The sequence below is a fragment of the Aphelocoma coerulescens genome, chromosome 5 (genome assembly GCF_041296385.1).
Source record: "Aphelocoma coerulescens isolate FSJ_1873_10779 chromosome 5, UR_Acoe_1.0, whole genome shotgun sequence".
Lineage (NCBI taxonomy): Eukaryota > Metazoa > Chordata > Aves > Passeriformes > Corvidae > Aphelocoma > Aphelocoma coerulescens.
The window spans coordinates 1,715,729-1,741,355 of record NC_091019.1 but is presented as its reverse complement, the minus strand read 5'-3'; the positions used below and the strand labels follow the sequence as shown (position 1 = coordinate 1,741,355).

The following is a 25,627-nucleotide window of genomic DNA, read 5'->3' as shown; positions in this document are numbered from 1 at the left end:
TCTCACTGAGGCACTGCAGGTTTCCCAGCTGAAGTCTATGACAGAAATGACAGAAGGAAGTCGTTTAAGTATCTCATTTTTTGGTTGATTCTGGCAGATCCTTGGGTGGAAAGGAGAGAGTAACACCCAGGAGCAGGCGGCCCATGGCCTCATTCCATCTCCCACAAAATAAAATCAGCCTAAGCAGGGACCGCACCCTTGTTATCCATGGCTTGTTTGTCACCAGTGATGCAACAACTCCATTAAACACAATAACAATCACTGGAACACAATGCAAGGAATTTATTTATTAATATTTTGGTCAGTCCTCTTAAGTGGAACAAAATTCCAAAGGAGAGCCAGTCCAGCTTGCCCCTTGGGTTAAAAAAGTTGCATTAATTGCGGCTGCTGGTGAAAGGATCTGTCAGCAAACCCAATTAGTCCCATCAGTGACTTTTTCATTATTTAATTATTTATTCCAAATAATGGCAAATTAATGAAACCATTCCTGAAGCAGATTTTTAAACAGATGTCAAAGCTTTGTACCCTCCATAGACCAACACGTCACCTGGAAATTCCAAGAAAATATGGCAAATAGCACAACAAACCCTTTCCTCCAAAAGCAGCAGGGGGTTCACGTGAAGAATAAGACACGAGAAAATACAACAAAAATTAATCCTGATTTAAAACCAACCACTTTTGAAATAAAAGTTGTAATTAACAGGCAAACTGTTAGGGATAGACAGAGGGTTTGGAAACCTTCAACTCAAACCCAGCCATGTAAATATCCCTGTTGGTTTTAAGCTCTCAGTTGTGTTTTAAAATCTGTCTAAACTCTCAGAGTTAATAAAACAGTCCCTATTCTTAGAGCAGTCGCACATCTTCGGCACATCCCTGAAGTCACCCGAGGCCGATTAAATTTCCATACGGACTTGTGACACTCCAAAATAGCAACCTGCCTTCTCCTTGCCATCTCCTCAAAGAAGCCCAGGAGCACAGACCTCCGGAGAACCAGAACCACAAGTCAACCAGCAAAGCTTTGGCAAACCTGGAGTTTTCCTTCCAATCAGGAGCAAAGACCGAGCTGCCAAAGTTCCCGAAGTTTCCACAGAGCTTGCAAGTTCCACAAATGCCCTATTTCAATTGGTAAACATTTTTTTATTTAAGCCTATGGAAATCTGTGTCTCAGGAGTTAGTTCAGAGCAGATCTACCAGGACAGGTGACCAGGAATTACAGGTAACACTCTTTGAGCACACCTTCCCCTATTCTCCTTAAAACTTTGGGAATGTGATTCCAAAAAAAAAAACGCAATATAGACAACTGATGTCCAGGTGGGGCATGGAACTCTCAGGCCCTCTCCACACAGATATTCCTTCTACACTTCCAGCTCACTTGGCACAACCATGCAACCCCTTCCTTTGAGGAAAGGGCAATGCTATTCCCACAACTCAATTCCCAAGGCACAGGCCCTCTCATCCATGACCAGCTGGCAAACGTGGCTTAGTGGGATTGCACAAGGCCTGGATGTCCCTGCTCCCTGCCCTGCCCAGGGCATTCCCACAGGCTGGAAAAGCATGGCAGGGTGACCCAGGACACTGGAGCAATGTTCCTCTGCTCCAGCGCAGTGAATCCTGAGTGGGCAGCATGGCTCGGCACGGCCCCATTAAAGCAGGGAAAAATCCCATGTTCAGTTCCCAGCAAACTCGAGGAATGCTGCCTTGGGAGTGCTACGGCCATCCCTCAGGAGAGGGCACAGAGAGCAGCTCCTGCTGACCTGCAGATGTTCCCTCTCCCTAATCTCTCTTCCAGATAAATCCCTACCCCTTCCTCCAGACTGCCCTTAGCAAATCCTGGGAGGTGTTTCAGAGATAAGAGCAAGCTCCACGAGGAATGGGTGAGGAATGTTCTGGGTTGAGTACCAACCCCTTCTTTCCAATGCCAGCCGGTTTGCCCACACGTATCCTCATTTCCCAGGCCATCTGGGAAGGCTCACCACACCGAACACACCGAGAGGAACACGCCAGCAGGGGCTGCCTCTCCCTTAGCTGCAAATTCCACGCTTTTTGCACAAAAAGGTGGAAGTAATTCCTCTAAACACTGCCACTAGCCTAGAGAATCACTGCCACTCCCTCTTTCTTAGTTCTTCTCTTATCAATTTTAACTCCACAGATCTCTGCTGCCACACCATGACCTCAGGAATTAATATCACATCCATGTGGTGGCAATATGGGATCATTAGTGCGAGAGATAAAACACATTAATAATCAAAAGGTGACATTAAAGCTAATTAAACTCAAATTAAAGTAAGGCTTTGAAAAACCAATTAACCCACAGAGTCACAATGGGGTGGCAAAGGTGCATCTGGCACCTCCCAACAGCCTCAAATCAAGACTGGATGGACGTTTTCCCAGAAAATCTTCTTTGGTTAAAGACAACCTACGAAATATCTACAGGAATTTTAGGAGAACATCATACACAATATCAAACGAAATGACCCCAAAAACAAGAGGGGCTCTGTGTGACAGCTCCTGCTGGAGGCACACAGACAAGAACAATCCAAGGTGCTGGAAACACCAGGGAACATGTTCCAGTGGCTTGCCAGGAGGGCCTGGCATTCCCAGCTCTCCACTAGGAAATTAGTTCAGGGATAAATGATACAGAAACCACCGATCTGCCTCAGAAAGCCTCCTCCTGTTCCCTTCCCTTGGCATTTCCTAATGGCAAAGGGAGCTGCCAGGCTACGCTGACTGAGCAGGTTCCCACAAGGGAGTATTTTCCAGCTCCAAGTCGTTTGTATGGAATAAGAGCAGAGATATTAGCACACAAGTGGTTTTCCAAAGTTTCAAACACATTTTAAAGAGCAGGAAGCCAGCTAGGAAGCTCTACCTTTCCCAAGGACCACATTGATAGCAGGAAAATCATCTCTACAAATTAAACTACTCCTGGAGTGATTTCTGCATCCACAGATCCCAAATGCTCTCATTTTCCCAAAAGGAGCGAGACACGTGAGGAACCTTATCCCTAACTCCTGAACTCCAATGAGAAGGTGCATTCCATATTTTTCCAAAGTCAGAAGGAAACTGCCACTGTTACTGTTAAAAATTTCCTTTTCCTGTAGCCACCTCCACAGCAGGAGAGGACTCCCAAGGGTCACAGGAAGAAAACCATTCCTCTGGATAATCTTTATTCTTGGACATGGTAGGAACTGAGTCATTGCCAAAGAACACTCTAACATGTACAGGGTAAAAGTAACACGAGGAAAAACCTTGGGACTTTTCCAGGTGTTTGAACTCCTGGCTGCCAGCACAAGCTACTAGGGAAAAGAAAATCGGATAAATAGGAAGTTAAGGAACACACTTGTCCATGCTGCCCTCCTGGAAGGGACCACCCGACACAGGGAAGCTCCTGAGAGAACAAGGCACGTCCAGATTTCCATAGGAACAATCCACATGGACACACTAACTGCATCACAGCATTTCCTCTGGGGTGACAGCCCTGTCACCACCACAAAAAGGTGCAACAAGGCGAGATTCTACAGCAAAAAAGAGGTATTTTAAGGCTTCACAAAACAGCTGGCAAGAGCCACCGTAACGAGGGAGTAAGGACAGGACAGTTTTACCCATTTTCCATTTAAAGGTTGGCACCGGGATCCCGCGATTCGCTCAGCCTACATGTGGTGTGCCCGCCAGGAGAGGTCCTTTTGTCCCCGAGACCACGGCGTCCCTCGGCTACACCCGCGCGCGTCAGGGCTCCGCAGAGATCCCGCCGGGATCCAGCAGCATCCCAGTGCTCCTTTGCAGCTTGCACCGGCAGGAATGTCACGTCCTTCACCGGGATCGACGCCCTCGGCTCCGCTGCTGCCCAGATTGGCAGGGTGAGAGCCAAGGGCCCTCCCCTCCCACTCCTCCACGCCAGGCTCCAGCCAAATCCCATCGCCCTCGGTTCGTATTCCAAACGAGCGTCTTCAGTGTCAGCCTGGTTTCCTTCATGGAAAGGGACGTGTGTTTCACACAGAAAAAAAACCCTGTACCTACGCACACGGGTGCTGCTGAGGGGATTTATGGAACAACTCCAGCAAGGCTGGGATTTAGCAGCACTTTTCCAGGTACCAACACACCTCTTCCTGCAAGGACCGAATTTAACAAAAAGCTGATTTTCTCCGCTGGCCCAACACCACCAGCCGTGGGTTTCTGCACCCGTTTTATGGACTGAGACACACAAAAATACACAACACCAGCAGGAGTGGGGCACGACAGCTTCAGCTTTCTGCCAGGATCACTGGGAAGAGCATGGATGGAAAGAGCCTCTTCCAAGATTAAGGGAGGGGAGAGAAGGAGGTGGGGTCCATATAAACAATGCTGATAACTGGAGTCAGGCAGGAAAGCTTGCCCGAACACGGTGGGCTCCCAAGGTGCTGGAAAACACCTCCCAGAGCACCCACCAGGCAGGACAGGCTGTCGGGGTCAGCCCTAAGGGTCCTGCTCCTGGAAAGGCGGGGACCAGGACAGGGAAAGGAGGCGCCACCGCCAAAAGCCAGCCCTGAATCCCCGTTACATTGCCAGGAAACCATTAACGGTAGGGCCACACCGGGAAAACACTGGCAGCCTGTTCCAGCACCGCTTTCGGCGACAGAAGAGACATGTAAACAAGACAACGCGTAGCAGACAACTCGGATATCCCATTTCTCAGGGCCCCCTCCGTACCCCATTCCTTCAGGGACCCCCATATCCCGTTCCTCAGCCTTTCCGTATCCCATTCCTTAGGGCCCCCTCTGGCCCACGCGGAGCCCCGAACGGGGTGGGGGCCGTGCCCGGCGTCTCTCACCAGAAGAACGTGTTGGTGCCGTCGTCGTACACCTCGGACTCGGTGCTGCGGCGGGGCCCGGCGCCGTCCCGCTCGGCCCCGGGGGCGCCGCCGTTGGGCTGCGCGGGGGGCGGCGGCGGCGGCTGCTCCTCCAGCGCGGCCTTGCCCACGTTCCCGCCGTGCGCCCGCCGCTCGCCGCGCCTCATGGCGGCGGGGGGGGGGGGGGGAGGGGACCGGCGGCGGGGACGCACCGGGGGTGGGGTGGGGTGGGGACACCCCGGGGGCCGGCGGGGCCGCGGGGCGTGAGGCGGGGACGCGGGGCGGGAGGCGTGCGGCGGAGCGCGCGCGCGCGCGACCCCGCGTCGGCGCGTGCGCGGGGCGGCCGCTCCCGGGGAGGGCGGGGCCGGGCGGGGCGGGCCCCCGCCGTTGCCGTGGCAACCGCGCGGCCTCCTCCCCCCCCCCCCCCCCCCCATCCCGGCCGCGTGACCGCCAGGCGGCGCCCTCCGCCGCCGCCCCTCAGGGGGGAAGCCCGAGCCCCTGAGGGCACAACCGAGGAGCGCCAATTAAACAAAATGTCTGCGTTCTGCGCACTCGCTCCGGAACTGTGCAGGGAAAAGCGTCCTTTGCCAGGCTGCCGTGCTGCTCTCGAGCACCCCCCACCTTGGGGATTCCAGTTAGTCCCGTCCCTGACGCCGTGGCTGTCCCGATCCCCGCGTCTTTGTGCGATGAGACGTTAAATGCCCGTTACGTATCTGCGTTTTGCTGGCAAAATAAAAGTGTGTTTTGCTTGGCAAAGGTTTTTGTTCCCACCCGGAGGGTGTTTGTTCCCACCCGGGGTTTTCCTTGGCCAGGGCTGGGGGTGCCTGCAGGGTGCCCCTGTGCCCTCGGATTCGAAGAATTCCAGAATTCCTCGACCCTTCCCAAATTACCTTGGTCAGGCTCCTCGTCCGGAACGTGCCATGCTGACCCTGGATGGCAGGCAGGGAGCTCCGGCTTTCTGGAAAGATCCGGGCATGGCAGCAGGCACCAGGGATGCTGCATGGAGGAAAGGGAAAGTCCTGCGGGAGCAGAGAAATGAAACGCGGAAAGAAATTAGAGGAAACATTTACAGGACTGCAAATAATAAACATGATCCCTTCCCACCCAAGCTATTCCATGGTTCTATGAAACACTGAAAGGGAGCAGGGTTAGGAGGGATAATGGGAAGAAATCCTTCCCTGTGAGGGTGCTGAGGCCCCGGCACAGGGTGCCCAGAGCAGCTGTGGCTGCCCCTGGATCCCTGGCAGTGCCCAAGGCCAGGCTGGACATTGGGGCTTGAAACAACCTGGGACAGTGGAAGGTGTCCCTGCCCCTGGCAGGGGTGGGACTGGACGGGCTTTAAGGTCCCTTCCAATCCCAACCATTCCAGGATTCTCGGATTCTGCGGAATAACGGAGCTGGCCACAGGAGGGCAGCAGCGGGCTGGGCGAGGAGCGGCCGAAACACGGTTCTGGGACAGATAAAGGACATCTCTGGCTGCTGCACAATCCCCGGCCTCCCCCGAGCCCGAAACGCTCCCTCCCGCACATCCCACGATGCTTTATGAGAGCTAGAGACGCTCACCTTGTTCCAAGAGACCACAGAATGTCCCGAGTTGGAAGGGATCCATAAGGATCAGCCAGTCCAACTCCTGCCCTGCACACACACCCCAGCAATCCCACCCTGTGCCTGAGAGTGTTGTCCAAACACTCCTGGAGCTCCGGCAGCCGTGGGGCCGTGACCATTCCCTGGGGAGCCTGCTCGGTGCCTGACCACCCTCTGGGGGAAGAACCTTCTCCTAATACCCAGTGTAAGCCTTCCCTGCTTGGAATGAGCACCCAGGACTTTAATTACAAGCAGGGCTTCACCCCAAACCACATCCTCTGCTGTAACGTATTGACTGTAGCTCCAAGGATAGCGATGGATCCAAACAGACCACCAAAACACCCCCAGCTTTACAAGAGAACGCAGACATCTGCTGCCATTTTAGCACTATCCTGAACCAGTGCCTTTGCACCCTCAGAAGAGGAGCTCCCTGTCCAAAAGCAGGAGGTGGACAGGCAGCCTCTATCCAGCCGCAGTGGTTTCACACACAAAACCCTTCAGCAGTCTCCTCGGGTGGGAATTACCATCTCCACATCCAGCCAGGACTAACAGGTCACAGAGTGCTCCTGCAGCTTCCCTACCAACACTCGGTGCAGGTCAAACCTCTGCCCAAGGTGGCTGGAGCCCAGTGGGTTCGGGTTTGTGACCGACCCAGCAGCCACAGAACTGATCATATCCTAAATAATTCCCTCTGCTCACACAGGGTTCGTGTGGCCGCAATACCTTGGCACAGGTACGATGCAGAGTTCCACAACACCTCCACAACAGCCTGGCAGGTGCAACATCTCCCTCCCCAGTTTCAGCTTTTCCTGCTGCTGTCCTCAGCCCCAGTCACCCGAGAGCAGCAAATGCAGGAAGGGAGGGAAGCACTGGAAGAGGGTCAGCATCAACCTGCTCACGTGCCTTGCTGCAAAAGCAGCTAAATCCTGCCCAGGCAAAACCAAATTCCTCCTAAACAGGAACAGCAGCAGCACAGTCTCCCCCGAGTGCCACGAGAGATGCTGCAGGGGCTGGATATACCTCGGACAAAGCCAACCTGCAGGGACAGACTCACCTTCCCCGCTGGCTGGTGACACCCATGGGCTTTCGGGACTGCTGCTGGGTGCTCCTGGGCTGTCCAGAGAGCCGAGTCTTTCTCAGGAGGGAGAAGCAGGAGCGTGGGAGGAGCGCCACGGGCTGTTCTTCCCACAGGTAACCCCGTTTCCCTGGAACACGGCGGCGCTCCCATTGCAAAGGCCTTTGCTCTGCTGTCGGGTGGAAAGCACTGCCTGGCAGGGCTTCACTCTCTCTGGGTAAACACCACACGCTCCCAGAGATAAAGCCCGTTCTCCGCTCCCAGCCCATGGATCACCCCTGGAAGGCTGAAGGTCTGCCCACACCTTGGTTTCACACACAGCAGGACATTGGGAAGACAACTTTTTTTCCCCCTGATAATCCCCAGGTCTGGTTTGGCACCTGTTCAAGGCACAAAGCCGCAGGGTGATGGTAGCTTAACTGGGATCACCGCTCTGAAAATGCTGGCTGCCTTTCCTAGCAGGATACAGCTGGATTACCACCCCCAGGACCTAGTTTATTTTACAGCAGCCCACAGGAATGCTGTTGGAGGCACAAGGGAATCCAGAGCAGTTGTTCACCATCCTGTTATTCCCAGGAAATGCTCTTCTTATCTGTAAATGAAAGCAACAAGCCCCCCAGAAAACAGGTGTAAGGCAAGACCTGGCTTACACATAACCTTTTCAACTCACTTTTTAGGGTAACAGTTATTCCCTGTTCCAAGCCATAGGTCCAGATTGGAGATGATTCTTTCCCCCTGCTCCGCTCAGGTGAGACACCACCTGAAGTCCTGCACCCAGCTCCGGGGTCCCCAGCACAGGAAGGACAGCGGCCTGTTGGAGAGAGGCCACAGGAGGGACACCAAGATGATCAGGGGAACGGAGCAGCTCTGCCATGAGGAAAGGCTGACAGGATTGGGATTGTTCAGCCTGGAGAAGAGAAAGCTCCGGGGTAACCTGACTGCCCCTTCCAGCACCTGAAGGGAGCCTGCAAGAAAGCTGGAGAGGGGCTTTGGACAAGGGCCTGGAGTGACAGGATAAGGAGGAATGGCTTCCCACTGCCAGAGAGCAGGGTTAGATGGGATATTGGGAAGAAGTTCTTCCCTGTGAGGGTGGTGAGGCCCTGGCACAGGGTGCCCAGAGAAGCTGTGGAAATGTTCAAGGTCAGGTTGATAGCACTATTACACATGGGGGGGAAAAAGCACACGGCTCCCACAGCTGTTTTACCAACCAGTGAGGCATCAAGAGGAGATTTCTAGAGCTTTCCAGAGCTTCTGCTAATAGCTCCTTTTGGCCAGTTTATGGCACCTCTTGGGGACGTCACAGGGTACAGCACACGGCCCTGGCACTGCGAGGGGCAGAGGGGGAAGCAGAGCCCTGGGGCTGACAGGAGGAACTCGGCACTGTTACCTGCGCTGGGCGATTCTGGGCTTGCCACTCCCCTGGGCGAGGGTGAAGGGCAGCTCCTTTGCCTCCTCCTGATATCTGCCCACTGCCAGGCAGAGGCAGCTCCCTCCCAAGGCAGGCACGAGTCCCACACGGAAGTCACGGCACCACTCGGTTCACATGAGACCTCTGAGACCTCGGTCGAAGGAGGTGGGGAAGGAAACCACAGAGTGAGAGAGCCCAGGAGCCTCCAGCCGGTCCTGCCTGCCAGCCCGCTCCTTAGGGATCTGCCCTGAGGGGCTCCAGGAGAGAGGGGCACCGAGGAAGGCTCTCCGCTTCACCATGCAGGTAGGAACAGAAACTGCCCCGATATTCCCAGGATGCTGCTTTTCAGCACCTCTGAGCACCTCTGGCTTGGAAACACGGGATACACTAACCTCCAATCTCTACCACTCCTCTGCTTTTGGCCTTTAAGGTACAAAATTCCTACCACAGGTGTGTGACAGGGAAAGCAGGATGTGCTGCTGGTCCCATGCACCATCCCAAGGTGTAGTGGGGTCACACTGGCCCCACATGTTGGTCCCAGAGTTCAGAGGTGCCAGCGCATGGTTCAGAGAAAGATGGTATGGATGGAGCTTATGTAAACCTAGGAACAAGCACTGCAGAGATGACAGCCTCAGGTGTTCCAGGAGCACCTGGCATACAGCAAGGGCAGAGGGGGAGCTGTGATCTTTTTCTTCTCTAACTTGGAAGAAAAGATGTGGGTTTTTCTCCTGGAAAAAGCCAGGCAAACTCTCCAAGGTCAGGGCAGGTAGTAAAGGTACAGGTCTGCCTGTCCAAGCAAAGGCTGTCCCACTTCTCAGGAAGCCATGGGCTAAGCTGGAAGTGCTCCAAGGGAAGCTGTGTAAGAATCATCCAGGAGATAAGAGCAACTTGATCATCTCAGTGTGGGTGATGGGAACCACCCAATCCTACACCAATCCATGAGTGGAAAGGAAAACAAGGATGCCGGATCCTATCCAGGTCCTTATCCTGAGTTACTCACACGGATGACTCCGCACCCAGCCCAAGGGTGCCCGTGGCCATTTCCCAGGAGGAACGCTCAGGGCAGTGGGTCACCCGGCCAGGGGACAAGGACCAGTGACACACCCGGAGGCACGGAAACCCACTTCAACACAGACATTCCTGCTTCCCATTGTGCCGGTCACTTCTACACCTTTGCACCGCGGCACCTCCACATCCTGTTCCAACCACAGGGCAGGGAGGAGTGAAACTGAAACTATCCTTCCTGAGAGCAGGGATGGAGTCCAGGGTTCCTACTACCACTGCAGAGCCCAGATGGCCCTACCTGCCCCTGATCCCACTGCCCTGTGAGGCCAGAGCACAGCAGCCACCATCAGACAGCGTCCCTAATTCCCAGGAAAAAAACAGTTAGGTGTGAGAGTAACAGTGATCTGAAGTCCCTGCCCTCTGTGGCTACCCCTGTCCAGACATCCCTGCCTTCCCATCAGGACCTGCAGTGGCAGGACAAGGGGCAATGGCTTCAAACTGCCAGAGGGCAGGGATAGATGGGATATCGTGAAGGAATCGTTCTCTGTGAGGGTGGGCAGGCCCTGGCACAGGGTGCCCAGAGCAGCTGTGGCTGCCTCTGGATCCCTGGCAGTGTCCAACACCAGGCTGGACAGGGGGGCTTGGAGCACCCTGGGCCAGTGGAAGGTGTCCGGGCCCATGGCAGAAGGTGGAACCGGACAGGCTTTAAGGTCCCTTCCACCCAAGCCACTCTGGGATTCTGGGATTCTATACACACTCCATATGGCCCCAAAAGCAAGCTGGGCACCCGCATGGCAGCCTGAGCCCCAGCAGCCACCGGGATGAATACAACACCCCATTTGTGAGCCTGCCTTGGTAACCTCTCAGCCTCTTCCCAAGGAAGTGGACATGCTGGCTTGGACTCCCAAGCAGGACTGTGCCTGCAGGCGTTGGAGTTGGGAACAGAAGGTGTGATGCCAGCAGATCCCTTCACCTCATCTTAAGCTCTACTGGGGTCAGCAGCAGCAGGAAAAGTGTGCCAAGGTGGCATTAGGAACACCCAAAAACATCTCCGTACCCAAAGGATAGCTTCCCGTCCCCATCCCCATGATTGCAGGCAGCACTGGCAGGGAATTGCTGCAGGATGAGGCTGGTGCACATGGAGGCTGAGAGAAACCAGCCAGGCAGGAATGAGCCAACATGACAGCAGAGAGTGTGCCAAGCCAGATCTGTGCCAGCATCAGAGCACTCACTGGCAGTGGGTAGATCCCAGAGAGGCTCCCACTCCCTCCCCTGTGCCCAGAGAGGGGCTCAGACTGGGATACAGGGAACTGCTGCACCCAATCCTGCCCCCCAGACCGGGTTAGAGCAGATGACAACACCAGAACCCTCCCTCTGCCTCTTGCCATAAATTGCATACCTTTTATCCTAGAGAAGTTCTGGCTCTTGTTACATTAGCACCTCTGGGGGAGAGCATCCCCTCTCCTCAAGCCTTTCCGCTTCTCCTTCTTGTCAGTCAGTCTCCTCATGGCTCTTGTGCTTCCAGCCCTTTCCTCATCCCGGCCTCTCTGTTCCCATGGCCTCATTCTCCAGTGAAAGCTTGGGATCCAGATCTTACATCAGGGCACAGTTGCACCACCACAGCTCTGCTGCAAAGATTACAGCTGGAGGAACTTGTCTGGCTGGCCGCTCTTTCAGGTCACAGTGTCTCTGGTGACACTGAGTGACAATATTCCCATCCTGGGCAGCTCCCTCCCACTGCTGCGCTGCGCCACCCTCCTGGGGAACAGCGGCATAACTGTTTGTGGGGACACACCACGGGTCACACCAAGTTGTGGGAAGATCCCCCACAGGGGCAGCTGATGGCTTAAGCTGAAGGAGAGCAGGGTTAGATGGGATATTGGGAAGAAATCATTCCCTGTGGGGGTGCTCAGGGCCTGGCACGGGGTGCACAGGGAAGCTGCGGCTGCCACATCCCTGGAAGTGTCCAGGACCAGGTTGGAGCAACCTGGGATAGTGGGAGGTGTCCCTGCCCATGGCAGGGGATGGGACTGGATGGGCTTGGAGGTCCTTTCCAACACAAACCATTCCACGATACTTGCTTTGTGCTCCCCCAGAGCTGCACCCTTGGATGTCTGAGTGAAATTACCTGCAACCAGGAAGGTGGGAGCTGCACAACTGTTCTTTCCAGAGCCACTGACACACAGGAGGGAAACAGGGAAAATCCAGAGTTCAAGCAGTGTTTGGACAACACTCTTAGGCACGTGGATGCTTGGGGTGGTCCTGTGCAGGGCCAGGAGATGGATTCAATTATCCTTGAGAGTCCCTTCCAACCTGGGATATTCTATGATTCTATGATCAGCAGCTCATCCTCCCCTCTCTGTCCCATGGCTGCAGTCTGAGGCATCCAACCTGTTTTCCAAGGGCTCATTTCACCTGCTTTCCTGCAGGGTGGTGCCAGCCTCCAAGTGTCCGTGCTCCACTCTCCCTTCACCGGAATTTAAAACTACCTTCCTCACCCTCCCCAAAAAGCCAACAGTGCCCTATCTGATAGGAACAACTGACAAATGGAAAAGGCCGATTAAAGCCTGTAAAATCCACTGTAGCGTGGAGAGAGAGAGGGTGAAGGGCGAACACTTCCCCACTACAAACGTCAAGGCATCGGGTGAAAGAGCTGAGGGAGGGTTTTTCTCCTGGTCCACATCCCTCACAGCCCCAGGGTGCTGTTGGGCATGGTGAGTTCTGGGGAGGCTGCACACCCTCCCAGGGCAGCAGTCCCTGCAGCATCCCTAAACACAAATCCCTGGCTGGCTCGGGAAGACCCCAAACTGGTGACCAGGAGCATGTGGGAGAAGGTTTCACACAAGCTTCGTCTTACCTTCCTCCCCGGGCATCCCTTCAAGGCTGCTGGAAGAGAAAAACATGGGATCTCCCAGGGAGCCTGATGAAGCCATCCCTTCACTGGTTTTCTTTTCAGCAGGATGGAATTCTGCTGACTCCCTTCAGGGAATCTCCTGTTGAGGACATGGAGCCCTTGGCCTTCCCGGTAAGCTTTGCTCCTTCTGCACCCACAGCGAGTCCAGCCCAGCTCAGAGAGGAGACAAATCCCCATTTCCCCTGCTCATTCCCAGTTCCCCTCCACACAGCCACAATGAGGGTCCAAACCTCTGAGAGGCTGGAGCTGGGAAGGAGAGCTCTCAGCTTTCCATCCCTAATAATTCCCTGCCGGTTTTGTGGGCAGAATGAAGAGAAGTGGGATTTTGTCCTGGTGAGCGACATCCACGAAGTGGACAGCAAGAAGGAGATCAAGAGGAGGAAGTTCCTGGATGAGCTGAGCAAGAAAGGCTTCACCATCAAGGTGAGAGGCTGTGGGAGGAAAAGGCAGCAGACACTTGGCCTGGCTTGGGCTCCTGCATCCCAGGAAATGGGAGAGGCCTGAACCACTGAGCTGTTCACCATGTCAGAGCTGGAAAATAACCCACTTGCTCAACCAGCAGAGAGAGACCCCAGCCCCAGGACTCACACAGCCCCCAGCCCTTCCAGCTCTGGCCCTTCCCTGCCCCTCTGGCCCTGTTTTAACAGCCCTTCTCTTCCCCTCACCAGAAAATTGAGGACACAAAGCTCTTTTATGGAGTCCGTGCCCCGAAGGACATCTTCCAGAAATACCAGCGTCTCCGCAGGAAGGCTGACAGCAGGCAGCCAACCTCCAGCGACCACGAGGATGTTGAAGATACTGCCAGGTGGGTGCTGAGCTGATTTCCAGCACCCTGCACTCACTGTTCTCCACACCAGCATCCATTTTCCAGCTCGGTTCACAGCTGTGCCAGGCTTTTCATTTTCCACAGGACCTTCCTGCACCTTCCACGTCCAAAGCTGATGGCTTCTGACTGCCCACATTTCTCCCTCCCTTGCTTCCCTGGGTTTTAGTGCACACCTTCTCCCTTCTCTGCCCTGTTTTCCTGAGCCACACAACACAAGTCTGTATCCCACAGCAGCCTCTAAACAGAGTTTCTCCTTGTTCAGGATACGGATCGTGAACTTCATCGTGCACAACACCGTGACACCCGACTTTGGTAAGGGAATGGGGATCACAGGGGTGATGCTCAGCCCGGATCTGCAGGAAGAATCCTGCCACGTGGTGGGCACTGGCATCTCAACTGCCTTGCCATCCTGGGGAGAATAGAAAAGGGGTGCTCAGACAAGACAATTTACTGCTGCATCCAGAGGCTGGGAGATGTGCACTGCAGGAACCAGCAGTTCCTCTGCTCTGTCTCCCCAAATCCCTCAGCCTAACCCTCTTCCCCTTCTGCTCTGCTCCCAGAGAAGCTGCATGACCTGATGAACAAGAAGGTGTTTGAGGCAGCCTTTCCCCTACACGAGGTGAGGCTGAGCACACAGCACCTGGGAGGAAAATCCAGGAGAGATGGAGGAGCAGGACGGGGTGGGGGGGACCTGTGGGTGACTGGGGCTGCACCAAGAGCTCGCTGGGTGAAGGGCACAGCAAAGCTCCCGGCAGCTGCCTCGGAGCTGGGCAGGGCATTAAGGGTGCTCTGATATTCCTGCATCCAACCAACTTCTCTGCTCTCCAGAAAGAAGAGATAAAGAGAATACTAAATGAGAAGTGGGCTCGCTGGGGAGTTTTATTTAAGGAACAGCCAATTGACGCGATCAGGTAATACAGGCACGAGAGGCAGATCTTTCTAACCAAGAGGTCCCCTGTGAAACCCAGAGGGCTCAGTGCCCTTTGCCAGGCTCCTGCATTGTCTTAAAAATCATTTGTTTGAACCTGGCTCTTCTCACAAGCACTGGGCTGCCTCTGCAGCTTCCAAAGCTCTTAGCCTGAGGGTTATCCCTCTGGCTCCAAGCTCCATCTGCTGATCCTGCAGAATGAAACAACCCCCGTGTCTGTGCAGACTTTAATGAACCCGTTTGGTTTTCAGCCACGTTCAGAAGGCAGGAGAGGTGGGAACGGAGCATCAGTGCTGCACACCCAGCCCGGGGCTGAACTCGGGGCAGTAAAGGCAACATGGGGCTCCTACAACCAAATGAAATCCCAGGAAAGATCACGGCTCTTGTTTTTGAAAACTAACTCCATGGGCAGGGGGCGAGAGGGCAGAAAGAACGTGTTATTCATAAACCTGCCAGGGGGCTCTGGTAGAGAGGCGAGATCTTAAGATAGAGGCGCTTCTCTGACAGCTGGCACAAAGTTAATTCCTCTGGGATACAGGGCTCCCAGTTCCTCAGTCAGTAGGTCATTTCTTATCTGTGACTCCAACCTGCTCCCCACACCACAGAAACTCAGATACTGCCACCATGGGCATTCTCTAGTGACTCCCAAAATCTAATCTCCTCTCTGGCCACAACACCCACCTCATCTTTCCTCCTAGGTGCTATTTTGGAGAGAAGGTGGCCTTGTACTTCGCCTGGCTGGGCTGGTACACCTACCTGCTGCTTTTCGCTGCCCTGGCTGGGCTGGTGACCTTCGTGGCTGGGACTACTGTTTTCAGTTCCAGCCAGGTGAGGTAAGGCCCTTGGGAATGCCAAATGCACATCCCGTTCATCTCTGCAGGTGGCTCTGAGCCACCCTTGTCCCCCTTGGCTTCCCTCCTCCTTTCTCTCCAGCAAGGAGATCTGTGACGCCAACACCACCATCATGTGCCCGCTCTGCGACCAGAATTGCTCCTTCTGGGTCCTCTCCGACACGTGCACCTATGCCAAGGTAGGGAACCCCCTTCCCAAGGCAGGCTCAGGGTAAAGGATGGGGAAACACTCCCAGCTCATGCTGCTCCCACATCGCTAAAACAAACCCCCACCCTGGATCACAGTCTCCATCGCATCATGGAATATTTTACCAGCAACAAGCCCCAGTGTCCATCACCTTCCTGCGTTTTGCCCTCCTGTGGCACCTTTACCTGTCTCGGGAGACATGAGCACAGCAAGATCCCGAGGTGCCACAGCGCCTGCACCTCAGTGCCCCATCACACTCTTCCTTCATCTCTTCCAGGTCACTCACATGATTGACAATGAGGCCACAGTGGCGTTTGCCATGTTCATGGCCATCTGGGGTAGGTGTCCATGTCTGGGTGCCCAGCACACGTGGCTTAGAGAGGGAGCAGAAGGTGGAAAACAGGACACCAACATAGCTTCAACCTTGGGGGGGGGGGGGGGGGGGGGGGTTTATACCTCCTCTGCTTCCAGGGCCTTCAGCTCCCCTTCCAAACACAGCAAGAGACAAAACCATTGTGGTGAAACCCTCCAGCTCCCCAAATATTCCTTACCTGAAGCTTGTCCTACCTGAAGCTTCCTCTCAGCACAGCCTCCCCCAACACACCCAGCAGTTTTCTAGCAGCTGCCCATAAACGGCCACTGCCACAGGAAGGAGGGGCCGTCAGACTCCTCCTCCACCTTCCCAAATCACTGCACGGCCTCTTATTTGCTGTGGGATGATGGGATCCCATCACAGCCTTACTTACACACTCATCTGGCTTTTCCACAGCCCTTTCCTTGACCAACCACCTCAGGATTGGGCTGGGTGTCCCACCCGTGAAGCCACGGCAGGGTCCTGGGTGTGTCCGTGGGCTGGGTCACGCGGGGACACACTCAGGAGGGTCGATCCAATTAACAGAAGGGGTGGCTGGAATTGGAGTTGGAGCGGCGTGGCCTTGCCAGGGTGCAGCGCAGGACACCCATTCCACCTGAAAAGTGACTTATCCTAAATTCCCTGCAGACACTAGAACAGGCCTGACTGCCAGTGAAAGCTCACCTGCACTATCCCCATTCCCTCAGTGCTGCCTGTCCAGGGCCCTTCCAGGTCACCAAGGTGCAGAGGGGACTGCCTGTCCTTCATGGCCCAAGGGCAGTCCAGGCTGGTTCACCATCACATTGGATGTGATGTGACCCTCTGGGAGACAGAGGAGTGGCTTTCAGAGCCATCCCTAAGTGTCACTGCTCTTTCTCCTTCCCAATCCAGCCACTGTATTCCTGGAGCTGTGGAAGAGGGAGAGAGCCACTGTGGTCACCAAATGGAAGCTGCACGAGTGGGATGAGGATGAGGTGAGGACATCATCTTTCCTACCCGGTGTTCCCTTTTCAGGGCAGGAGTCACCTGGACCTAGAAAAGACACATCAGAGGGATCCCCTGCCCAGACTGAACTCAATCAGGCTGGGCCATGCTGTTGTGGGTTGGGTGCTCAGCCCTGTCCTTCAGCACTGCTCATCCCATATGTCCACTGACACAAGGGGCACAAAGCGCTGCTGGGTCCTTTCTCTCCCATTTTTAACTTAATTTTTTTTTTTTTTTTAAGGAGGAGCTGGCTCTGCAGCTGATCAATAATTTGCAGCACAAACCCCGGTGGTACCAGCACTCCTACTTCCGCAGCACCATCATCCTCATCTTGGCTCTGCTGCTGGTACGTACCAGGTGACCACGGGAACGTTTGGGACCAAAGGAGCAAAGGCACAGACCAGGTTTTTAGGGCAGTTCCACGCCCATCACAAGGATCCTGGGGCTTCCTCGTGCTCACACCTCACTGTGCTGAGGGCAGGAGCCCCCCATCCTTCAGGGACATGGGCTGGAGGCTCTGCTCTTGCAGTGAGGATCAAGGCAAGGACACGGAGGGCAGGAAGAGGCAAATCCCAATGCACTTGTCCCCACTGTGGGTCAATGGAGACTGGTTCAGGTGGAGACATAGAATCCTGGAATCATAGAATGTTAAGGGTTGGAAGGGACCTTATCTAGTCCCAACCCCCGTGCCGTGGGCAGGGACACCTCCCACTACCCCAGGTTGCTCAAGCTTTGTCCCATCTGGCCTTGAACACTGCCAGGGTCAGGGCATCTGCAACGTCCCTGGGCAGCCTGTTCCAGTATCTCCCCACCCTCACAGGGAAGAATTTCTTCCTAACATCCAGCCTAAATTTCCCCTCTTTCAGTTTGTACCCGTTACTCCTTGTCTTATCACTACACCCACCTCATGAACCTATCAGCCTCCACCGAAGGGCGCTGGTTTGCCTTTGAAGCCACATCCAGAGTCCTGCTGAGGGGACCACCAGGTGGGATGGAACACGTGGCCTCGGTGGCTCCTGACCCCGCCTCTCCCTCTCCACAGATCATGCTGCTGATCGGCATCGCCCACATGCTCGTCATCTACCGGGCGGTGGCCATGGCACTGTTCATGCAGAGCGAAGTGAACCTGCTGAGCAAGCACGCCGACACCATGGCTGTGATGACAGGGGCCGTGCTGCACTACATCACCATCATCATCATGACCAAGGTGAGGAGCTGCATGGGGTGCCTGGCAGGATTTCTCCACGGCCAGAACTCCCTGCTCATCATACCCCTCTGTCCTGCAGGTCAACCGGTGTGTGGCCCTCTTCCTCTGTAACCTGGGTAAGGGAAATGGGGTGTGTGCCACCTGCGGTGCCCTTTTGTCCCTGAGCACAGCCACTTCACTCCCTTCACCAGCACAAGGCAGCTCCCAGGCAGCTCCAGCCCGGGAGGCCAGCAGCCCCCCAGCACACGCTCACCTGTGGGCCACATGCTGTCCCACAGCCAGTTTTGCAGGGACAGTCAACCTACAGGGCTGAGACCTGGCATGAGCAGGAAGCCACCCCAGCTCCAGGAGAGGTCACAACCTGGATTTCCTCCCAGTCCTAAGGCCTCTTCTCCCTCAGCTCATGGCTCTGAGGGACCTGGACTCACCTCCATCAGAGGGCTCAGGTGGAGGGCAGAGAAGGCTTCACAAGGGGCAGACACCCTTCAGACCTTCAGAGCTGCGGTGGCACCCACTGCTCTGTGACCAAGCCCCTGGGCATTGCTCCCTTTCCTAGAGAAACCACGGACCTTGTCCCAGCAGGAGAACAGCTTTGCCGTGAAGATCTTCATCTTCCAGTTCTTCACAAACTTCTCCTCGCTCATCTACATCGCCTTCTTCCTGGGACGGTGAGTGGAGAACACAGGGCAGCCAGGGTTTGGGATGGATGTTGCCCAGGGTGTAGGAACACCCCAGCCCCTCTACCCTCCCCACCAGACACAGAGGCCCCATTTGGGACTCAGGAGGGCCATGACCCCATGGATATCACTGTTGCTCCCTTGTTCAGGATCAATGGCCACCCAGGGCACTATGTGCGCATTGCTGGCCTCTGGAGGCTGGAGGAGGTGAGGCACCCACTTTCTGACCCCCCAAACAATTCCTCCTCTTCCTTTCCCTGCTGCCCAGGGAGCCTCTGGGAAGCTCAGCTTTCTCCCATAGCACCTGCGAAAGGGTCCCTCGGGCCCACCCACCCTTATTGTCCCCTCCAGTGCCACCCCAGCGGCTGCATCACCGACCTCTTCATCCAGATGGCCATCATCATGCTGCTCAAGCAGACCATCAGCAACATCATGGAGTATCTCATCCCGTAAGCTTCCCACACTAACACTTTTCAGAGAGGAACCCTGGTTGTTTTCCTTTTTCCCTTCCTCCAGGGATGTGCCGGCAACAGCCCAGCCCTGCTGTCCTCTGCAGGCAGCCACACAAATCCCTCTCTCCCATTGCAGCTTGATATCCCACCAGCTACGGAAGAAGCGCAAGCGCCCCAAGAAGAGAAGCATGATGTTAGGAGAGGAGGAGGAGGCAGAGGACCCTTGCAAAAGGAAGTGGCTGAACAACTATGAACTCAATGATGTCTACATCTTCAGCTTGTTCGACGAGTACTTGGAGATGGGTACGTGGGGCAGGGGGCAGATCCACGTGCACTCCTTGGCTGGGGAGTGACAGATGCTGGGGAGGCCGTACGCAGGCAAGGGAGAGCTCTGAGCCACAGCCCCACACCCCGTCCCCCTCCGAGAGCCCTGGGATGCCAAGATCATTCCCAAAACAGAGAGCAGGCAACTGTGCTGGCCTTGGGCCCTGCCTCGGACCTTCCTCTCCTTCCAGGGCCACGGCTGTAACCCCAGGGTGTGCCTGTGCCTGGCTGGCTCAACTATCCCCACAGATCCCACTCTCTGACAGCCCTGTGACAGCTGGGCGTCCCCAAGACATGGCTGTCTCCCCCTTCCACCCCTGTAAACCCCCTGACCCAAGCCACAAAGCAGGACAAACCCAGTGCTTCACACCAGCACCTGGCGTGTCCCCCTCCACAGTGATCCAGTACAGCTTCACCACCATCTTCGTGGCAGCCTTTCCCCTGGCCCCGCTGCTGGCCCTCATCAACAACATCATCGAGATCCACATGGATGCCATCAAGATGACGCGGCTGCACCGGCGCATGGTGCCCAGGAAGGCCAAGGACATCGGTGAGGGGGTCCTGCCAGCTGAGCCCCTGAGCACCCCATGGCCATGGGACAGCACAGGGAGAGCTGTGGGTCGGGCAAGAAGAAGCTGCTTCAGACCCTGCCAGAGGCTGAGGGGCAGCTCAGAGGCCCCTTCCTTGACCTGGCCATGCCAAAGCTGTCCCTGAGCTGGAATGGTGGCAGTGAGCTGGCAGAGGGACCTCACCGGCTGCTCCTCTCCCACAGGGATCTGGCTGCAGATCCTAGAGGCCATCGGCATCCTGGCTGTCATTGGAAACGGGCTGGTGATCGCCATCACCTCTGACTTCATCCCTGTGCAGGTCTACAAGTACATGTACAGTCCCTGCAGGAGGGAGAACCACACCAACATGGAGTGAGTTCAGTTCCGGGACAGTCCCTGCCCACAGCATCCCCACGGCCCTGTCCCCACAGCTGTGTCACCGCCTGCCCCAGTGCCACCACTGCAGGAGCGTGAGGCAGCTGAGCTGTGCCCCAAAGCGAGGTGGGAGGGAAAGGGGAGCAGGGGAACATTCCCACATGGCATTACCTTCAGCCTCCCACTCACATCATCCCTGTGGTGGGTAAACTGTCTGGGAAGGGCAGTGTGTGACACTGGAGAGCTGCAGGATTCCCAGGATGCAGGCACATGCTCTCTCCTGCCCTCTCCCTGTTCCTCCGAGCCTTGGCTGACTGACCAAGTTCACTCAAACTGGACAGAAGCCTCCGAGCCCTCCATTTTCACCAGTCTTCGTGAAAGTGGGTAGTGAGAGCCCCAGGTGGGTTCTGCTTCCCCAAAACAGGAGGGTACAATCCGTGCTCAGCCCGGTCCTTCCCCACAGCTGCTCCACCGGCTACATCAACAACAGCCTCTCTGTATTCCGCATCCAGGACTTCGAGCCCCACACCAGGGTGCTGCCGGAATTTAAGGGGCACCAGATCAAGGAGTGCAGGTAAGAGCAGCCCCCTGCCACGGCCCGCCCCTCAGCGGGACACCCAGGCTGGAATGGAGTGGCCTGGGCTGGCACCGACAGAGCTGTGCTGCAGGTACCGCGATTACCGGGATGCCGATGACTACACCTACACCGTCCAGTTCTGGCACATCTTCGCAGCCCGGCTCGCCTTCCTCATCCTCTTCGAGGTGAGCACCCGGGGAGCCAGGAGAGGGCTGGGAAAGGGGTTGGATCCACGCCTTGTGCCCGGGCTGGGAGCCCCTGACTGCCTTGCTTCCCACAGCACGTGGCTCTGTGCGTGAAGCTGATCGCAGCCTGGTACATCCCCGACGTCCCCCAGAGGGTCAAGAATGACATTCTGAAGGAAAAATACGAAAATCTCTGTAATGAATCAAGGTGGGTGATGCCCTGGAAGGTGCCTGGGGTTGCCAGGTTTCAGGATTCGTCTGCTCTGGGGCCCCTTTTCCTTCAGAAAAAGAAAAGCTCCAAGTTAAAACAAGAAGCGATTTTGCCAAGGGAAGGACTTTGCCCATGTTTTCCATCTAAACTTTGCTTAAAGAGAAAGGATTAAGTATCACAGTGGGAAACAGAACCATTGTACCTGCCCCAGTGCTGCTGTCCCCCACTGACTAAGCCCTGCTCTGGCAAGGGCTCAGCCTGACCCCCCTCCATGGCCACCCTGTCCCGGCTGCCACCCATAATCCCAATGGGAGCAGACAGCAGGGTTCAGGAAACACCTGTTGCGGTTTGACACTGGCCAAACGCCAGGCACCCAGGACAGCCACTCACTCACCCTCCCCTGCCAGAGCTGGGCAGAGGAGAGAAAAAATTAACAAAGGGTTCATAGGTTGAGATAAGGACCCGGAGAAAACACTCCAAGGGCAAAACAGGCTCAGCTTAGAAGAACAAAGTGAATTTAACACTAACAAAACCAGAGGAGGAGGATGAGAATTAATAAGCCCTTAAAAACACCTTTTTTCCCCCAGCCCCTCCCTCCTTCCCACCGACAGCGTGGGAAGACAGGGCACGGGGATTTGGTCAGTTCGTCACCTGAGGTTTTCTTCCGCTGCTCAGGGAGAGGAGTCCTTCCCCTGCTGCACCATGGGGTCCCTTCCCACGGGAGACAGTTCTCTGTGAACCTCTCCAGCGTGGGTCCACCCTCACGAGCAGGAGTCCTCCCAAAACTGCTGCAAAGTGAGTCCCTCCCACATGTACACAGTCCTCCCAAAACTGCTGTGGCGTGGGTCACTCTTCCACGGGGTGCAGTCTTCCAAGGACAGGCTGCTCCAGCCTGCAAGCAGGGCACCCTCTCTCCATCGGGTCTCCCACTGGAGCACAGCCTCCTCCACGGGTGGATCTCTGCAGCCCCCGTGGATCCCCAGGGGCTGTGGGTGGATCTCTGCATCCCCATGGATCCCCAGGGGCTGTGGGTGGATCTCTGCATCCCCATGGATCCCCAGGGGCTGCGGGTGGATCTCTGCATCCCCCGTGGATCCCCAGGGGCTGCAGGGGCACAGCTGCTCCACCATGGTCTCACCACGGCCTGCAGAGGAATTTCGGCTCTGGTTCCTGGAGCACCTCCTCCCCCTCCTTCTCCACTGCCCTTGGTGTCTCCATGTTGTTTCCCTCACAGTTCTCACCTCCTCCTCTTCTCTGGCTAGCAAAAAAACCTGTGGCCCTTTTTGTTTTGATTTTCTTCTTAAATCTGTTATCACAGAGGTGTTACCAGCCTCCCTCAGTGGCCCAGCCTTGGCCAGTGCCATGTCCATCTTCAGAGCCATCAGGGACTGGCTCTGCCGGACATGGTGGAAGCTCCAGCAGCTCCTCACAGAAGCCACCTCTGTGGCCCCCCTGCTACCAAAAACCAGCCCGTGCCAAACCAACACCCCACCACACTGCCACAGCTTTCTCTGCCTTCCTATTGACTGTGGGATTTCCCACAAACAGGGGTTTCCCACAAACAGCCTGTCATTCTTTCTCTATCTATTTTGGGAAAAAGGCCCTGTTCCCACAGAGTGCTTTTCCACACCTCCCAACCCAGACGGTTCCCTTCCCAGCGCCTCTCTCCTCTCCTCTCTCCCCAGCATGATGGAATACGTCTCTGAGGTGTAGCCACCACTCACCAAGGAGAAGGAGAACATGGACTCGAGCCCCTTTCCCAGCCTGGCAGTGCTGCGGGTGCTGGATGAGCTCCACGACATAGTGCCACATGTCCCATCTGGGACCGAGCTGGACTTGAGCTGGGAAGTGATGACAAGACAGTGGCTTCACAGGAGCAGGCTGCTTTCTGACTTGGGAAGGAAGGATGCCGTGCAGAGCTGGGATGTGCCTCCCCAGCACGGGGAGTGGCTGGGACAGAGCTGTGGCGCTGGGGACAAACCCAGGGGCAGCACCCGGCTGCTGGGCTGCAGGAGATGACCGGGCTCCTTGTCACTCACTTCCTTAAGCACAAGAAACACCACTTTACCTCATTCCAGGCTCCCTCTCCAGCCCTCTTTTTGCACCTTGGCCTCTTTTTCCACTGCCTTCCGTGACCTCCCCACTCTCGCACCACTGGGGAACCTGAGTCCCTCTTCAGCACACTCTTCCCCGGCATGACTCCCACGTGGCTGCAGCTCCTCCCTGCTGTCCCCATGGACACAGCTCCACCCTGGTGTCTCCATGGACGTTGTTACCTTGTGCTTAGCTCCGGGCTCAGCCGGGTGCTGAGAGTTGTTCCTGGCTCAGCTGCCACCGGCCATCGGTAAATAAACACAACACCCACGTGGACACGCAGACCGTCACCTGCTGCCCGGTATTGCTCCTGCCTTCCTCCTCTGCCATCCCAAATCATTCCCCATAACCTTTCCTTGTCTTACTGGGGACAATCACAGCAGGTGGGAGCTGGCTGGTGGGACATCAGCCTGGTAAATGTGCCAGGATAATGGAAACACCCGGGGAAAATGGGGAAAACACAGCAAATCCCGAATGATGGGGTTATCCCACCTTTTCCTTTAGAGACACCACTGCTGGCTGGTCCCCCTACTCCAGACAGAACGGGTTTGTCTGCAGCAGGAACGGGGTGACACCCCGGGGCTGGACAGGTGCCACAGCTCAGAGAGGTCTGACAGGGGATCCCAGAGGCAGAACTGGGGGGCAGCCCCCTCCTTTCCCACCGGTCGTGACCCTAACCTGGCCGGACACCAGCCTGACACTGCCCGTGTCCCTGAGGGTCCCACCACAGACGCTTCCCAAGGTGCCGGTCCTGGGGGCTATGCCCTGGAGGTGACATACCCGAGTCAGGACTGCAGGGAAAGGCACAAGGGTTAACTCAGCCCCAAGAGCATGGAAAGCCGCTAATGATCCCAAAGGGAATGGAAAGGAGCTTGCTGAGCCCTCAGGCTTGCCCTGTTGTTGCACCATTGTGACCAAAACTCTTCTGCTCCTCCATTTAACGAACCTACCACAGGGATAACCCTGACGGACAAGGAAGATCTCATCAGCTCCTGATTTACTCCCAAGCCTCCCCACACCCCTGCTGTGCCCAGGACCTGGGCTTGTTCCATGCAACCCTTCACCATCCCACAAATCCAACAGATTTACACTGGATTTTGCAGCTGATGCATCGCAGTGTCCATGACAAGTGGCCAGCCCTCAAAAAGGGGTGCTCCAACACCTGCTGCCCCAAACACACACAGCCAGTGGCTGTGGGGCCCAGGAGCAGGGGATTCTCCCCAGAGATCCAGCAGGATTCTCTCTGTCCCTTTCCTTCCCACAAGAAGCCAGCAGCACTGCTAGTTTACATCCTAAACAATGAGGAGTCAGAGTCGGGGTGTTTCTCCATGGGAACAGGCCCACAGACCTACCAGTGACCTGTACCTGTTTATGTATATATAGATAGTTATTCAGTATACATCTACATATATTTTTATATTATTAAATATCATATTATATTATTTTATATATATATGCATGCATACACTGCACCCATGGCCCTCTTCTCCCCTTTTGGGCCTCAAATCACATGCTGGCTGATGCTTTTGCAGCTCAGGCTGGTGTTTGTCCAGAGGCTGCTGGTGCTGCTGTGACCACATCCGTGCCCAGGGCCTGCCAAGGCTCTAATCACCTCCATGGTAATTAGCACAGGGGATACCTGCTGTCCACCGGTGGCCACGGCGGGATCCGGCTCCCCACAGCCAGCACCAGCCGGAGTAACCACCTCCAGTACCAGCTTCATCTGGCAAAAAGGCTCTGAAGTCACGGAGAGAGGGAAAGGGAGGAGAAGGAAACAAACAGGAGACCCCATGATGCCCACGGGTACAGCTGATTGCAAGTTTCTTCTTGCCCTGACATCCCCGTGGGCTCTTCCAGCCATGGAAAAACAGGGGGCTCCTCCTTGGCCCCCAAGCCTTGTGATACCTGCTGGGTGTGCTGTGTCCCCCTCTGCTTTTCTCTTTTTTCCTCTCTTTTCCCCTCCCCTGAAGCCGGAGTTGTTGAATTTTTCCCCGCAGGTTCAGGTGGAGGTGGAGCAGTGGGAGGAGGGACAGCCAGCCCT

The 25,627-nt window shown here is 55.7% G+C and overlaps 2 protein-coding genes across 3 annotated transcripts in view; one reads left to right on the top strand and one right to left on the bottom strand.

Annotated features, from left to right (window-relative positions):
- Nucleotides 1-4,989, bottom strand: part of PTDSS2 (phosphatidylserine synthase 2) — a 29,982-nt gene extending 24,993 nt beyond the window's left edge. The window contains exon 1 of one of the 2 annotated variants that reach the window (XM_069016226.1): nucleotides 4,805-4,989. In XM_069016226.1, coding sequence (XP_068872327.1) covers nucleotides 4,805-4,989 — 185 coding nt within the window. Of the gene's footprint in view, nucleotides 1-3,599; nucleotides 3,908-4,804 lie in introns of those variants that run through there. The other variant, XM_069016227.1, reaches the window with a different exon arrangement.
- A 7,616-nt stretch (nucleotides 4,990-12,605) lies between these two features.
- ANO9 (anoctamin 9) lies at nucleotides 12,606-23,795 on the top strand. The gene is given in 24 exon segments (XM_069016117.1): nucleotides 12,606-12,740; nucleotides 12,743-12,919; nucleotides 13,115-13,231; nucleotides 13,477-13,613; nucleotides 13,897-13,946; nucleotides 14,195-14,253; nucleotides 14,463-14,545; nucleotides 15,261-15,395; nucleotides 15,496-15,592; nucleotides 15,878-15,938; nucleotides 16,844-16,926; nucleotides 17,178-17,282; nucleotides 17,979-18,143; nucleotides 18,223-18,259; nucleotides 18,700-18,811; nucleotides 18,970-19,027; nucleotides 19,172-19,269; nucleotides 19,409-19,575; nucleotides 19,994-20,146; nucleotides 20,369-20,516; nucleotides 20,983-21,093; nucleotides 21,188-21,281; nucleotides 21,377-21,489; nucleotides 23,178-23,795. Coding segments are annotated over 24 exon segments (2,523 nt in total). The 3' UTR covers nucleotides 23,206-23,795.
- Nucleotides 23,796-25,627: the final 1,832 nt, after the last annotated feature.